We start from the raw sequence: 16,370 nt of genomic DNA, 5'->3' as shown, positions 1-16,370 counted from the left end.
CCTGCAACTTAGTGTGTTACCTTTTGTTTACTTATGTATTTACTTTGCAGGAAGATGAGGAGGAAATGGAAGAGAAGCTGGAGTACGTCACTATCAAAGAATACCACCACACTATTAGAACCCATGCATTGGCTTGGAGTCCAGAAACATGCCTTGATGTTTTGCCAAAGTGCCTAATATTTGCTAGTGCAGATTCAGACTTTAAAGTCAGTGTATTTTCAAGTGACCTTGATTCAAATCATTCTACTGAAGTAAGTACTGGTGAATGTCATTTTTGCATTACAAGGCATGAAGTTTGAATAGTACAAGTTGGTCCATAAAAATAAATCTCAAAATTACTGAAATTTAGTGTGCACGGTTATGAAACTTTCTGTCACATTGAAACTGTGTGTCAAACTGGGTCCTTGCATATTGTGGACGATGATCTAACCAACTGAGATATCCAGGCATGACTCGTGGCCTACTTTTATATATAATTTCTACCAGTACCTCTCTCAAGCTATCCAAACTCCACTTCTGCTCTCTTGTGCACCTTGATGGACTGTCAGTCTCAGGAGAATGTAGATAATTTTTTAGGATATTGTTCTGTATGCTCAGTAACCCAATAGATGTTTTCCTGTCAACACAAAGGCACAACATGGTTTGGCAAATGTGGAGCCTTATACATAACAATTGGCCAGATGGATAAGTACCTGCAACATGAGGACATCACATCTACAGTGGGGCCATTTCACTCCTCAGAATTATATCCACTGAAATATGCATGGGATTCTCTGGGCTGAAGTTCAATTGTAACACCATAACCATGGAGTATTGTTGACTTCCAGGTGGTGATTGGTCTAAGTGGAAGATTTTGCCATGCTGTACAGTCTGATCTATAGTATAGGGAGGCATTGTGCATACTTTACTGCCATGTGACTGTATCAATCCCCATATTGATGTATTGTATGCCAGCAGCAAATCTGTGTGTCATAAGAAAGTTTATGTTGTATTGTGTGAACAATGCTGTTTTATAACTATAAAGTATAAGCTCTTCACTTCCATGAAAGCTTTAAATCTACTTCCCTTGGTGTGACATAACATATCGTAATGTATACTTTCCTTTTTGTGCCAGAATATATATCACCATTTTGGTTGAATCATATTGTACATAACAGCAATGAAATGCTTTCACTGTTACAGGTTCTGGAAGGGCATAGGGATTACATAAACTGCATTACATTTGACACTGAAGGAAGGCTCTTATTTTCTGGAAGTGATGACAACACCATGAAAATGTGGGATGTTAAGGAGACATTCAGCTGCATAGGATCACTGAACTTCAATTCCCAAGGTAATCTTTTATTTCATTCAGTACTCTTCCAGTGAACTTCAATAACATAAATGAACGAACATAATCCAAAGACACCGGTGAGACAACATTTACAATAACACCACTAAATTTAACAAACAGAATTATAATGAAAGCCCAAAATAATTATAGCTTTACTGACCCCCAAATCTAAAGAACTTAATCTTAGCCAGTCACAGAAAGGAAAGATCATGCTTTCATTAGCTTTAAGAAAAAAAGAATTAAATTTGTAACTATACTTGATCAAAATACAAGTCTGGTTATCAGGATATAATGTCATTTAGGGAAAGTTAATTACTTTATAAGAATACATGACATGGCAAAACCTTCCACTTAGACCAATCACCTCCTGTGCCTTTCTTATGTAGGTTATTCCGCAGCATAAGGACTCGGATAATGTTAAGGTGAGCCAGACCTATATTAAATACAATAACTGTGCATGATAAAGTTTCTTTTCTAGGATGGGGAGGTGCACAGGCCCCAGATTGAAAAGGTCAATACCAATTTCCTGCCTCTTACTTGTCAGTGTGAACTCATGCTTCGCTTCTGATACCGTTAATTGTCAATTCCTTTACTGCTACCAAGGGTCCCCTCTTGTGCTACAGCATTATTATTTTTTATTGTCATTGTTTTCTGCCAAGCATTAGCATGGAATGCAATTAATTTTGTGTGATGTCCTTAGGTTAGTTAGCTTTAAGTAGTTCTAAGTTCTAGGGGACTGATGACCATAGATGTTAAGTCCCATAGTGCTCAGAGCCATTTGAACCAATTAATTTTGAAATGTGGACATGATTAGAGAAAGAAGAGGAGCATCTACTAACCAACTACTCAAAGAGGATCAGCTGCAGGAGAGAGATATGAGCAGCTGGAACAGGAGAAATAGTTCAACCCCAGAAACAAAAGGCTGGCGGAAACAAGAAACACAGTTAGGATAAGAAAGTTATGTAGACAGGGATTCTCAATGATGTTATGGATTCACCTTCCCTGATATTGTAACTCTTGTCTCAGCAATTGAAGAACTGATAATTTTTCACTGTCTGCATACGCAACATTTAAGTTCTGAATTTATGTTAAATTGTAAGGTGTGAAATTCACTGATATGGTCAGTGCACTAATGTAACAACAGATAATATCAGAGGAAACTAATTACCAGATTTATAATTGTTCATTCAGTTTTAGAACTACACCAAAGTCAGTTTCAAACTTTTGCTTTGGCGGATTAAATGAACAGTTACTGAGTTTATATCATTGTCACTGATGCTGCTATTTTCATCTTCTGCAGTTATGTCTGTAACGTGTCATCGCGATTGTCCTGAGAATGTGCTGGTCGGCCTTGCACGGGATGTTGTGCATCTCGTTAGCATCCAGCTGAGACGTTCACTCATGTCGTTCCCCACCAACAGCAGTCCACTCCAAATGGTTGACTGGGCTCCTAGCAACAGCAAGAGCATTGCTGCCTTATCTGGTGGGGAATTGGTGGTGTGGGACATTTCCAAGACAAGGTCTAGTATCTAGCACAAAATACACCTAGAACTTATCATTTCATCATTTGAAAGGAATTTTTATTGGATATTAAATGTTCAGTTTTAATTTTTATTTGGAAGTAGGGAACAGACACAGACACATAAATGAGACTGAAATAATTTCTGAGTGCTCTCTCTCTCTCTCTCTCTCTCTCTCTCTCTCTCTCTCTCTCTCACACACACACACACACACAAGATATTTAGGTCTGTCCCACGTCCATCTTGCACTTCATTTAGTTAATCTAAGCCACTTTTTTCTCTCTGCTATCTCCCTCTTCCTGTATTCTCTTCCCAATTCAGTCCTCCATGACAGTCTGTGCCAAGCACAACTACCTCTAACTGTAGTGGATGGGCTCACTGGTGCTACATTCTTATCCGTTCCCATGCTGCCCCTCCCTCCTAGCTGTTACCACCCTTCCTCTTTGTTCCTCTCACCCACTCCAACCAATATACCCCAGTTGACCTGAGCAACAGGACTGTGTAGTTGGCACGGACAATTTAGTGTGTGTGTTGTGGTAGTTAGCTTCGAAGAAAGTTCAGCAATGATTTCTGTCTTGTTTATTTACCTGTTGACTCCTCAACTGTGTAGTAAGTGGTTACCTTTACTCCTTCCATTGTTTGTAAACTATATCATTTATTTGCTAAATTTAAAGTAAATGGTTGAGTTAATTACAGGCCAGTAAATACTTTAAGAAAAGCATTGGCAGAATGTATACAATTTACGAATAAGGAGACAAGTCACCAAATAATAGATGTGTTGTATTGTTGATAAGCACATTAAAAATAATGAAAACATTGTTAGCTTTTGCATGAATCCTTTAATGATCTAGAGTACACATACAAACATATGTGCATGCCCCTGTCCCCCACACGTGTACAACTGTGCAGCTAAAATGTGCCAGCTAAAGACACAGTGTCTAAAGTGCAACAGGTACTTAAGGTAGGAAGACGACGCCTGGGTATCAGAGCCGGTGAGTTCGTGCAGCGCACGATGATGATAAACGAGAGTGGATTTGGGAAGGAGATAAAAGGACATAAGATTGGGAGCTATTGGTGGTGGGTCTGGATCAGTGGGTTACCAGAGGTTGGTGCGAGGAAGATAATGAAAACAAAGGATGTGTTGCAAAGCTAACTCCTATCCATGTAGTTCAGAAAAGCTGGTTCTGAGAGGGAGGATCCAGATGGCATGGGTTGTGAAGCAGCCATTAAATTGGAGTGTATTGTGCTCAGTAGCATGTTCCCCTACTGGTGTGAACTTTGTTCTTGGCCACAGTTTGACAGTGACCATTCATTCTGGTGGACAGCTGGTTGGTATTCTTGCCCACATAAAGTGACATGGATGCTTTTACATGTGGCTTGCCTCTGATGGGCAGGATAAGCCTATGACAAAGCTAGAGCAGGATGTGCTGGGTGAGCAGATTGAGCAGGTCTTACACCTGGGTCTTCCATAGTGATATGAGCCCTGTGGAAAGGTGTTGGGAGTAGGGGTGGCATAGGGGTGGACAATGATGATGTGTAGGTTGGGTGGGTGGTGGAACACCATTTTAGGGAGGATGGAAAGGATGTCCCTCACTTCTGGGCATCGTGGTAGATAATTAGAGCCCTCGTGGAGGACATGGTTCTGTTGCTGCAGTCTGAGATGATATTGGGTGATGTGGTAGTTGCTCCATTGCAGCTGGTTCTTGGGGTTGGTGGGAGGATTAGGGTTATGGGAAAATATGCTGTTGAAAATTTATTTTCAGACTAGGTTTGGGGGATAGTGCCTATGTATGAAGGCCTGTGTGTGATCTTCAACACACTGAACAAGGGAATTCTCATCACTGAAGACATGTCATTGACAGTTGAAACTCTGTTTGGAAAGGCCTCGGATGGCCCAACAGTACGGACCGACCACCATGTTGGACCGACCACTGTGTCATCCTCAGCCGATAGGTGACACTAGGTGAGGATATGGAGGGACTTGTGGTCAGCTTTCGTGTCAATCAAGTAGCTCCTAAATTAGCCTCACAGATTCTGATAACATCCCACTTGCCAGCAGCACTTGGCAGGCCCGGACAGTCACCCTCTGAGTACTAACCAAGTCTGACAGTGCTTAACTTCAGTGATCTGACAGCAACTGATGTTACCACTCTGGCAAGCTGTTGGCCGCTGTTGATTGTTAACAAGATTGGATTTCCAGTGTCTAGGAAGGTGGCACACTGGACTGAGGAGGTTCGGGTGAAAGAAATGGGAGAGAAGGTGTTGAAGACTGAAGAGATGGTGTCTTGGTTCTGAATTCATATCATGAAAATATCATTAATGAACCTGAACCAGACAGGGATTTTGGGAGGCTAGGAATATTTCCTCTAGATGGCCATTAAGCAGATTTTTATGTATATATCTTTCCCTCAAAGGAGAAGTAATTTATTGTAAGAATGTAATTGATTAGATGAATAAGGAATTAGGTAGTGGGTTCAGAGTCAAAAGGAGATTGGAAGAGGTAGTGTTCGATAGCAGCCATGGGCATGGAGAATGTTGGTGTACAGGGAGATGGCATCAACAGTGATGAGTATGGATCCAGGTGGTAGTGGGGTCGGGATGATCAAGAGTCAGTGAAGGAAGCGGTTTGTATCTTTCATATGATAGGCTAAGCCAAGAGCTGTAGATTGGAAGTATTGGTCGACAAGATCAGAGATTCTTTCAGTGGGACAGCAGTAACCATCTCCAGTGGGGAGTCTGGAATTGTTGGCTTCATAGATTTTGGCAAGCAGGAAGATGCATTACGGGATAAGATTTGGCATGTACCTAAGGATTTGAGGAGGGATTCAGGGTTACATTGGATTTCTGTGATGGGATCAGTATAGCAGAGCTGATAGGCAGAATATTCACACAGTTGATGGGTGCCTTCTGTAAGATAGTCACTGCAATTCATCACGGCAGTGGTGGAGCCTTTGTCCACAGAGACGATGAGTAAATCAAGTTCTTGAGGTTGTGGATGGCTGTTCTTTCTTCTGTTGGAAGAGTAGTGTCCTTAGGGATGGACATGGGGAAGGATGATCAGGTCATGTAGGACGCAGGGAATTCCTTGAAGGCAACAGGAGGGGGGGGTCGCACTTGAATGGCAGTACTAAGTGGGAGAGGCAAGGTTCAGTATTGGAATTGGTAGCAAAGTAGTGGTTCCACTGTAGGGCTCTGGAGAAGGACAGCAGATCTTTGACAAATCCAGCATGATTGAATTTAGTGTGGGGCTGAAGGTGAGGCCTTTGGATGGGACTAAAACTTCTGTAAGATTGTGGTTTTTGTGGATAAGTTAATAACATTTGTGTTTTAGGTTTGTTTAGTTTCTGAGTTTCATGGAATGTTGAGAGGGAGTATTGGAGGAGATTGTTGCTGATAGAAAAGTCAGTGCAGCAGGGTCTGGGTGCTATAAGAGGTTGACTACAGGGTTCACTGGGGTAGGAAAGATGTTGATGGGTAGTGATACTCGGAGGCAGGAGTAGGGTGTCAATAAACTTAATGTTTGGTGGTGGTGCCTGGATTGCTCTTCCAGGTGTTGAAGTGCAATGGTTTAAATTGGGGAGAGGTGATGTAGGTAGTTGGGACTGCATAGTGACAGTGTCTTGTGGATAGACCAGAGATGCTTCAAGGATACCTATGAATGGAGATTTGTTCCTGTGAGGCTAGGCTTGTGATGGGTAGGTACCAGCAGAATCTAAATTTTGAAGGTCATTATGAAAGGAGGAAAGGGATCCAGGAAAGGGAATGTTTTATGGATACATGTTCGGTGAGGGGAGGGGAAGGGAAATTCCACAGCTTAGGCAGTATTTAAGGAACAGGATGTGGGATTCAGTTTTAGCTAGGTATAGGGAAACTTTTGTGAACTGATACAGTTGGATCGAGCAGGATTCGATTTGGGATGAGATGTCACTGGAAAAAAAGTGAAATAGAAGCAGGAAATGGACAAATAAAAGCAGTAGATTATTATAAAGAGAACTATAGGTAACAACATGCCAGTTCTGGAAAATAAAGATGCAGGAAGAAATTGTGCTGAGTCTTGTAATGTTGTTCGGTGATGTGTTGACATCCTTTCTTGTATTAGCTACCGTCATGTATGGGGAAAAAAGAGACAGCTGTGAAAAAAAATGATAAGAGCAATGTGTGTGAAAGGGTTGATCAGTTTGTAAATGAAATGTAATTTATTGCTTGGATCGCATTTAACTGTGGTCCAGCTGATGGATTGTTCGCAGGATATTGTGCACTACAGTAGAAGCGGCCGTGACTGGTACTGCAAAAGTCGGGTAAGCCACTCTTATCGCGGCGACTGATGTGTGTGCACAATAAAGGCTCAAAGGAAAGCCTAGGGAAAGATAAACATTGACCACACAGGAGATACAAACCAGATGTAAATCACGAGATAGTAACAAAGGACGGATGACGTGAAGTTTAGGGTGGGAGGGAGCCAGCACGCAATGCAAATAATTTGGGGGTAAAGGAGACAACTCACTGTGAATTGTAGAAGGTTTGGGTTGTTGATAGGCACATAAAAAGGGATGAAAACTTTGTTAGCTTTTAAGAACAGAGTTGGTCACCCAGTGGTGGAAACAACTGCTGAGTGCAATATGCTCAAGTTCAGTAGGTGCTTCACAACCCGAGCCATTTGGATCCTTTCCTTCACGACCAGCTTTTCTGAGCTACATAGATAAGAGATACTGTTATGAAATATACTTCATACTCTCTGCTAACCCACTGTACCCACACCCTCTACCAACAGTCTGCACTTCTTATGTCCGGTTACCCCTCCCCAAAATCCACTACCACCATACCATAATCATCTTACGCCACACGAACTCTCTAGCTTCAATGCCCATGTGTCACCTTCCTATCCCATGCACCTGCTGCCTCTCCCTCTTGCATTACTACCACCACACCTGCTGCTTATCTCCAAGCTGTCACCCACCCTTCCCCAACCCTCCCTCCCAGCTTCATGCCTCTTTTTGCTCCTCTACCCACATCACCTGATGCAATGCCTTATCTCAGTCTACCTGCTGAACTGCAGTCCTGGCATTTTGTGTTCAGCCAGTGCAGTGTACTTGTCTGGAGTTAGAGAAGTTTTCATTTTTTTTGTGTGCCTGTTCGTGACTCAACATTTCAACTATTTGGTGAGTTGTCTCCTTTCGCATGCCAATAATTATTTTATACATTACCATTATTTTTTCTTTTTCAGCTGGCCCTCTGAAAGTAGAGGATATACTGTATATGGCCAGTATCTTAAATACTGCCCATCCAGTGAAAATCACATTGCAGTATATGGAAGACCAGATCATCAGGTCAAAGTATACATCATACAAAGCAACAAGCCTCTTCTATCCGTCACTTTAGAGGTAAGCAGATATCATTCTTTACATCATGCATGTTAACAAATAAAGTAGCAGAAATTATAAAAGTTTTATATGAATCTGATTGATAGCAAATATTCATTAAATGCGGAAAGATATTATCTGGACCTTGAGCGTTCTTCTTCATAAACACTGTGTATCAGCTGAGCCTTCAAATAACACCTTACAGATTGCCAAACAACTTTGATGGAATTGTCCTTATGTGCTACACAGTTTTCGTGTGGCATCATTCATTAAGGAGTGAAGAATTCGATCTATGAAAAAATATCACTCCTTTGATAAATTTGCACAACATTTTCATAAGATTTTGTACAATAATATTTTGGACTTGGTCCACATTCCTGAAGACTTTTTCCATTGACAAGTTAATAAAATACATGACACAAACCTGTAAATATATACATACACTACAGTAGTTACAGGGATTCCTAGGCTCTTTAATCAAGCATTTCAAATGACAAAAATTACATATAATTGCCATACATAAGAAACTGACATTCACTGCCAGACAAAAACCTCCTCTACACTTTTCCATTCATTACGTGGCTTCAGCATTTTGTTTTCTAATCTCATCAACAAGCCTTCCAGTAGGTTCTTTTCTTATTTCACGTATTCCAGCAATGAACTTTGTTGGCCCATCTACCATCCATTTGCTTTGCTACATGTCCTTTCAGCTTCTGTTTCATCTTCAACTTTTTTATTGTAGTCATAATTATGTCTCCCACTCCATTATGTTCTCAGAGCCATTTGTTTGTGTTGATTCTCTCCTTTTTCTCTTTTTAAATGGCTTTTGAATTAAAGTCCATGTGTTGTTATCACAAGTCAAAATTGATGATAATTGTAAACCTTCTGAATCAGAACCAGTAGAAATTGAGATGGAAAGTTGCCACTCACCATATAGTGTAGATGCTGAGTCACAAATAGGCACAACAAAAAAACTCTCATAATTAAAGCTCTCAGCCATTATGGTCTTCATCTGCACTACACACACACACACACACACACACACACACACACACACACACAATTGCAACTCACACACAAGACTGCAATCTCAGGCAACTGAAACCACACTGCGAGCAGCAGCACCAGTGCATGATGAGAGTGGCGGCTGGGTGGGGGTAAAGAGGAGGCTGGAGTGGGGAGGGGGAGGGATAGTATATAGTATAACTGTATATTACAGCTATGTACAGGCATTAAGTTAGCAGTGTACTGGATGAATTCAGTCACTAAGTTCATCATAGGAGCAACTCACTTATGCATGGGATTTAATCAGCATAGACATCAGCAGTCCTTAAGTAAATCCTATTGAAGGAATTGTCTTGAAACCCAGTACTCAGTATCAGAAGCAACTGATTCAACGTTCAGCACATTCGCTGACGCTTATAAATACCAGCACAAACCAGTGTGGCATCAATATTTAGATTAGTCTGTGGAGTTTCAATCGAGAAAACTAATAACTTATGCCTGTGTATGGCCATCTTTGTACAGATTGGTTGCGTGACCTCAGCTGCCCAGTACAGAATGTTGAATCAAAACCCCGTTCAGCCATCCAAATTTCCAGTTGTTATTTTATTGAGCAACTAGTTTCAGCAATATATTACACCATTTTCAGGCCCTCTGATGGATGTATAGGAAGACTCCCACTTCTGGTCCAGTTCAAACAGCGGCCAGCATTCAATGATTGGTATCTCTAGATTTTTTACATAGTCGGCAAATGATGATAGAAGGGATCGGTGTGTCTCAATCTGGATTGAGGATGACCTCAACAATTTCTCCTCCATTTGGTTCACCTGGTCTTACTCAACCTAACAAGCCACCTTCCTAGATGTTGACCTCCACCTCAAAGATGATTACATCAGCACCTCTCTCCATATCAAACCTACTAACCACCAGCAACACCTCCACTTCTGCAGCTGCCATCCATTCCATACCAAGAAGTCCCTTCCATAGGCCTAGCCACCCATGGTCGTCACATCTGCAGTGACGAGCAGTCCCCCTCAAAATATACTGAGGGTCTCACTGAAGCCTTCACTGACTGTAATTATCCTCCCCACCTTGTACAAAAACAAATCTCTCGTGCCTTATCTTTCCAGTCCCACTGCCCGGCCACAGAGGAGCATTCCCCCATAACTCAGTACCACCCAGGGTTGGAGCAACTGAATTACATTCTCCGCCAGGGTTTTGATGATCTCTCGTTGTGCCATGAAATGAGAAATGTCCTGCCCACTATCCTTCCCTCCCCTCCAATAGTGGTATTCCGCCGTCCATCGAACCTACACAATATACTTGTCCATCCTTACACAATCCCCACTCCCAATCCCTTACCTCATGGCTCATACCCCTGTAATAGACCTAGATGCAAGACTGTCCAATATATCCTCCATCCATAACCTACTCCAGTCCGGTCACTAACATCGTCTATCCCTTCAAAGTCAGGGCTACCTGTGAAACCAGTCATGTGAACAACCACTGTGCTGCATTCTATGTAGGCATATGTTGTCTATCCGCATGAATGGCCACCGACAAACTGTGGCCAATAAACAAGTGGACCACCCTGATGCTGACTACGCTACCAAACATGAAATCCTTAATTTCTGTGACTGCTTCAGAGCCTGTGAGATATGGAACTTTCCTGCAATACATCATACGTTCCCATAACCCTCCTGGCCTCAACTTTCGTTAGTCACTGTCCTCCCCCATCCAGCCCCTTCCCTGTTCAGTTCCAGCACTGCACAGCCATCATTCCACCACCACACCCAGTCTTTTTACTTCTCTCCTTTTCCACTACTCCCCCCCCCCCCCCCCTCCCCAGCCCTCAGTCTGACCAGCAGCACTTCACTATCTGCCACCTCCACCATACTATCCCCCCCCCCCCCTCCCCACGCCAGCCTCCTCCTTACCCCCATGGCGCAGTGGTTAGCACACTGGACTCGCATTTGGGAGGACGACAGTTCAATCCCGTCTCCGGCCATCCTGATTTAGGTTTTCCGTGATTTCCCTAAATCGTTTCAGGCAAATGCCGGGATGGTTCCTTTGAAAGGACACGGCCGATTTCCTTCGCAATCCTTCCCTAACTCGAGCTTGCGCTCCGTCTCTAATGACCTCGTTGTCGACGGGACGGTAAACACTAACCACCACCACCACCACCACATCCTTACCCCCACTCAGCCAGCACTCTCATCATGCACTGGTGCTGCTGCTCGCAGTGTGGTTTAAGTTGCCTGAGACTGGAGTCGTGTGTGTTAGTTGCGTTTGTGTATGTTTGTCTAGTGTTGTTGAAGGCCATAATGGTTGAGAGCTTTAATTGTGAGAATCTTTTTGATGTGCCTATTTGCGACTCAGCATCTACGCTAGATGGTGAGTAGCAACTTTCTTTCTCAGTTTCTACTGGATCTGATTCAGAAAGTTTACAATTATTACCAATGTTGACTTGCGATGTCATCACATGGACTTTAATTCAAAAGCCATTTAAAAAGAGAAAAAGGAGAGAGAGACATATTGAGAATAACTAGGTGAGAAACAATACAAACAAATGGAGTGGGAGGCATAAGCTGACAGGACATGTAGCAAAGCAGATGACCCAACAAAATTCATTGTTGGTAGACATGAAATAAGAAACGAACCTAATGGAAGGTTTGTTGTTGAGATTAGAAAACACGAATGTGGACAGCTGGAGCCCCATAATGAATGGGAAAGTGTAGAGGAGGTTTTTGTCTGGCAGTGAATGTCAATTTTTTATGTATGGCAATTACATGTAATTTTTGTCATTTGAAATGCTTGATTAAAGAGCCTAGGAATCACACTACTGTAGTGTATGTATATATTTACAGGTTTGTGTCATGTATTTTATTAATTTGTCAATGGAAAAAGTCTTCAGGAATGTGGACCAAGTCCAAAATATTGAGATTGTTTCACTGAGAATCTGTGGAATTAAAGTTCACACTAAGTATATTAATTCAAATGTAAAATATGTTTTTTTTTTATATTTTTCCTGACATTTTGTACATCCATGAGGATCTTTGACAATTAGGCTATTGAATAAACAATGCATGTAATCTAATCATTTAGTAGAAGTTTCATGACCACAATTCCATGGCTCATATAAACTTTGTAGATCATGACAACAGTTTTTAATAAACAACTGCTTCAGCAAGATACCTTTTAGAGGTGTCATGCTGTTTGTGAAAGCTTGAAGCAATGTATGCAGATGGGAAGCAATGTATGCAAATGGGACTTTCATTAGTAACTGAAGTGTGTATTAGTTACTCAGTGCCATGCCAGGTAGAGCTCCCTCTGGCACAGTGGCACAAGAATGACTTCTAATGGCTTTTTCAAATCTGAGTACCTTCAAGTAGCTAATATGGTCGTGCTATGTTGCCAGAGTAAATGTCTGAAAGCAAGGAGAATCGACAACCAATATATTTCCCATAAACATGGAGCTTTGCTTTAATGTTTAATGATGATGGCATCCTCTGGGGTGAAACAGTCCCCTTATCAGATCTCCAGGCAGAGGTTATTCAGGAATATGCTTTTCATCTGCAAAAACAAATCTGGTGTTTCACACATTGGAGTGTGGAGTGTTAGATCTCTTAATTAGGTAATTAGGATAGGAAACATAAAAAGAGCAATGCATAAGTTGAAGAGAGATATAGTGGGAATTAGTAAAATGCAGTGGCAGAAGTGTAGTGTTAACAAGATAAAATCACACAGAAATAATGTGGGCATAAGTATAATAATGACTAAGAAAACAGCAATTTGAGTGAGCTGCTATGAACAACTTATGGGTGATTAGTGAAGGTACACACCATGGAATATGTTCCCAGGTATGTGAATGGCTCGAAGACTTCTTAAGTAACAGAACACAGTATGTTGTCTTTCATGGCAAGTGTTCATCAGAGACAAGAGTAACATCATGAGTCCCCGAGTAAGTCTAATAGGACTGCTGCTATTTTCCATATACACAAATGATCTTCTGCACAGGGCAAGCAGCAGTCTGCAGCCATTTGCTGATGATGCTGTGGTGTATGGAAAGGTGGTGTCATTGAGTGACTGTAAGTGGATAGAAGATGATTTAGACAAAATTTCTAAACTGTGTGATGAATGGTAGCTAGCTGTAAATATAGAAATATGTAAGTTAATGCAGGCGAGTAGGGGGGAGGGGAAACAACAACAACAACAACATAATGTTCGAATGCAGCATTAGTATGTTGCTTCACACAGTCATGTCTATTAAATATATTGGCAAAGCAATATGAAATGGAATGAGCATATAAGGATTGTAATAGGGAAGGCAAATGGTCGATTTCTGTTTGTTAGGAGAATTTTAGGAAAGTGTGGTTCATTTGTATAGGACACCGCTTATAGGACACTAATGCGACCCATTGTTGAGTACTGTTCAAGTGTTTGGGATACACACCAGGCCAGAATAATGAAGGCATCGAAGAAACTCAGATGCAGGCCGCTAGATTTGTTACCAATAGGCTCTAACAACATGCAAGTATTGCGGAGATGCTTTTGGAACTCAAGTGGGAATCATTGGAGGGAAGCAACATTCTTTTTGAGGAGCACTATTCAGAAATATTAGAGAACCGGCCTTTGAGGCTGACTCCTAAACGAATCTACTGCTGCCAGCATACATTTTGCATAAGGACCATGAAGATAATATTGGAGCATATAGACAGTCTTTTTTTCCCACTGTATTTGTGAGTGGAAAAGTGACTGGTAGTGGTACAGGGTACCCTCTGCCACACATCATATGGTGGCTTATGGAGTATATATGTAGACACAGATGAATGAATTATCATGGTCAAGACGTACACAAAGCCAACAGCCACCACAGTAATACAAATTCATAGCCTACTAGCTGTGCAAATGTTGATAAGATTGAAAGAATGTAGAGGAAAAAAAAATGTTCACATTGTTAAGTGAGATGAAAATTTTTTATTGGAGACAAAATTCAGTGGTAGGAAAAGGAAGACATGGATAAGTAGTTGGAGAACACAGACTGGGGAAAATTTTGCACACAATTTAATCATTGCTAATACTCGGTTTCAGAATAATGGAAAGCAGTTGTAAATGTGAAAGACACCTGGAGTAAAGGAAGATTTCAGATAGGTTTTATAGTATAATGGTCAAACAGAGATTCAAAAACCAGATTTCAAACTGTAAAATATGTGGAATCTGATCATACTTTATTGCTAACAGCAGCAGATCAAACCTCAAGAAATTGCAGAAAGATAAGAACATTAAGGAGGTAGAAACTGGATAAATTAAAAGAACTAGAGATTGTTGAGAGTTTCACTGTAAGCATTAGGTAATGATTCAGTGAAACAGAGGAAAGGACTACAATAAAAGATGGTGGGATAGCTTGGGGAGATAGTAATAGTGAAGCCACCAGAGTATCATCAGTAGATTTATCTTAGAAGATAGTTTACAATTGCTATAATTTGCATTTACCATTTTTCAGAGCTAGAAAAACTTGTCAGTATTGACTGCAATATGCTCTGGAATTGCAAAGGTAACAGGGAGAGAAAATTAAGGAGAAGAAATAAAAACTTTGAGGACATTGTAGCTCCGTCAGACACAACAGTCAAATGGAATGAATAGTGTAAAGTTAAAACTCTCCTGATGTCAAGATTGTTCCATGAAATTTTGTTTTTTAGATGTTTGACAGTGATGCACTTGGACACCCGTATTTCAAAAGCCCACTCATGCAGTACTGTACTTAGTAGTTTCCACCATCCAGCACAAGCAATGGGCGTTCTGAAGACTTAGTTCACCAGCAGTTCATCTCAGCTGTTGATAACCTGCAAGCAGAATTGGAACACCTAGAAACTATTTTCCTGGGAAATGAATATTCATCTCAGCAGACACAGACACACAAACTGCAGAACAAGGAGGAGGACGAGGCCCTCAAGTTGACAGCCTACCTACCATATACTGGAAGTGTTTCCATGAAAGTGGGCAGAGTACTTCAAACACACAAGGTTAAAGTGATCTTTCATCCTTATTCAAAAATCTTGGCAATTCCGGTATTGGTCAAAGATGACTTGCAGCAGCAGCCCAAGGCAGGTGCTCACAAGATTCTGTGAAGTGTGGCAAATCATGTATGGTTATTTGATGAAATTCAATGCAGTAAAAATTGTGGCCCATACTTGAAAGTTTGTAACTCCATTCACAGGGAATCATCAGAAACACACTACTGGCCATTAAAATTGCTACTCCAAGAAGAAATGAAGATGATAAACAGGTATTCATTGGACAAATATATTATACTACAGCTGACATGTGATTACATTTTCACGCAATTTGGGTGCATAGATCCTGAGAAATCAACACCCAGAACAACCACCTCTGGGTGTAATAACGGCCTTGATACGCCTGGGCATTGAGTCAAACAGATTTTGGATGGCATGTACAGGTACAGCTGCCCATGCAGCTTCAACACGATACCACAGTTCATCAAGAGTAGTGACTGGCGTATTGTGGTACAGGACCTGCAACATGCGGTCATGCATTATCCTGCTGAAATGTAGGGTTTCACAGAGATTGAATGAAGGGTGGAGCAACAGGTCGTAACACATCTGAAACGTAATGTCCACTGTTCAAAGTGCCGTCAATGCAAACAAGAGGTGATCGAGACGTGTAACCAATGGCATCCCATACCATCACGCCGGGTGATACGCCAGTATAGCGATGACGAATACACACTTCCAATGTGCGTTCACCACGATGTCGCCAAATGTGGATGCGACCATCATAATGCTGTAAGCAGAACCTGGATTCATCCGAAAAAATGACGTTTTGCCATTTGTGCACCCAGGTTCGTCGTTGTGTACACCATCGCAGGCGCCCCTGTCTGTCATGCTGCGTCAGGGGTAATCGCAACCATAGTCTCCGAGCTGATAGTCCATGCTGCTGCAAATGTGGTCGAACTGTGCGTACAGATGGCTGTCTTGCAAATGTCCCCATCTGTTGACTCATGGATCGAGACATGGCTGCACGATCCGTTACAGCCATGCGGATAAGATGCCTGTCATCTCGACTGCTAGTGATACGAGGCCGTTGGGATTCAGCACGGTGTTCCGTATTACCCTCCTGAATGTTCCGTATTACCCT

At 41.6% G+C, this 16,370-nt stretch overlaps 1 protein-coding gene across 3 annotated transcripts in view; it reads left to right on the top strand.

The window, feature by feature from the left end:
* Positions 1 to 16,370, top strand: part of LOC126355074 (nucleoporin Nup37) — a 73,237-nt gene that overhangs the window by 52,948 nt on the left and 3,919 nt on the right. For all 3 annotated transcript variants that reach the window (XM_050005253.1, XM_050005252.1, XM_050005251.1), the window contains exons 2-5: positions 51 to 251; positions 1,183 to 1,333; positions 2,634 to 2,853; positions 8,078 to 8,234. In XM_050005253.1, coding sequence (XP_049861210.1) covers positions 66 to 251; positions 1,183 to 1,333; positions 2,634 to 2,853; positions 8,078 to 8,234 — 714 coding nt within the window. In that variant the 5' untranslated portion in view covers positions 51 to 65. The remainder of the gene's footprint in view (positions 1 to 50; positions 252 to 1,182; positions 1,334 to 2,633; positions 2,854 to 8,077; positions 8,235 to 16,370) is intronic.

The sequence above is a fragment of the Schistocerca gregaria genome, chromosome 3 (assembly GCF_023897955.1).
Source record: "Schistocerca gregaria isolate iqSchGreg1 chromosome 3, iqSchGreg1.2, whole genome shotgun sequence".
Taxonomy (NCBI): domain Eukaryota; kingdom Metazoa; phylum Arthropoda; class Insecta; order Orthoptera; family Acrididae; genus Schistocerca; species Schistocerca gregaria.
Note: the sequence above shows the minus strand (reverse complement) of the source record. Positions and strands in the feature narration are given on the sequence as shown.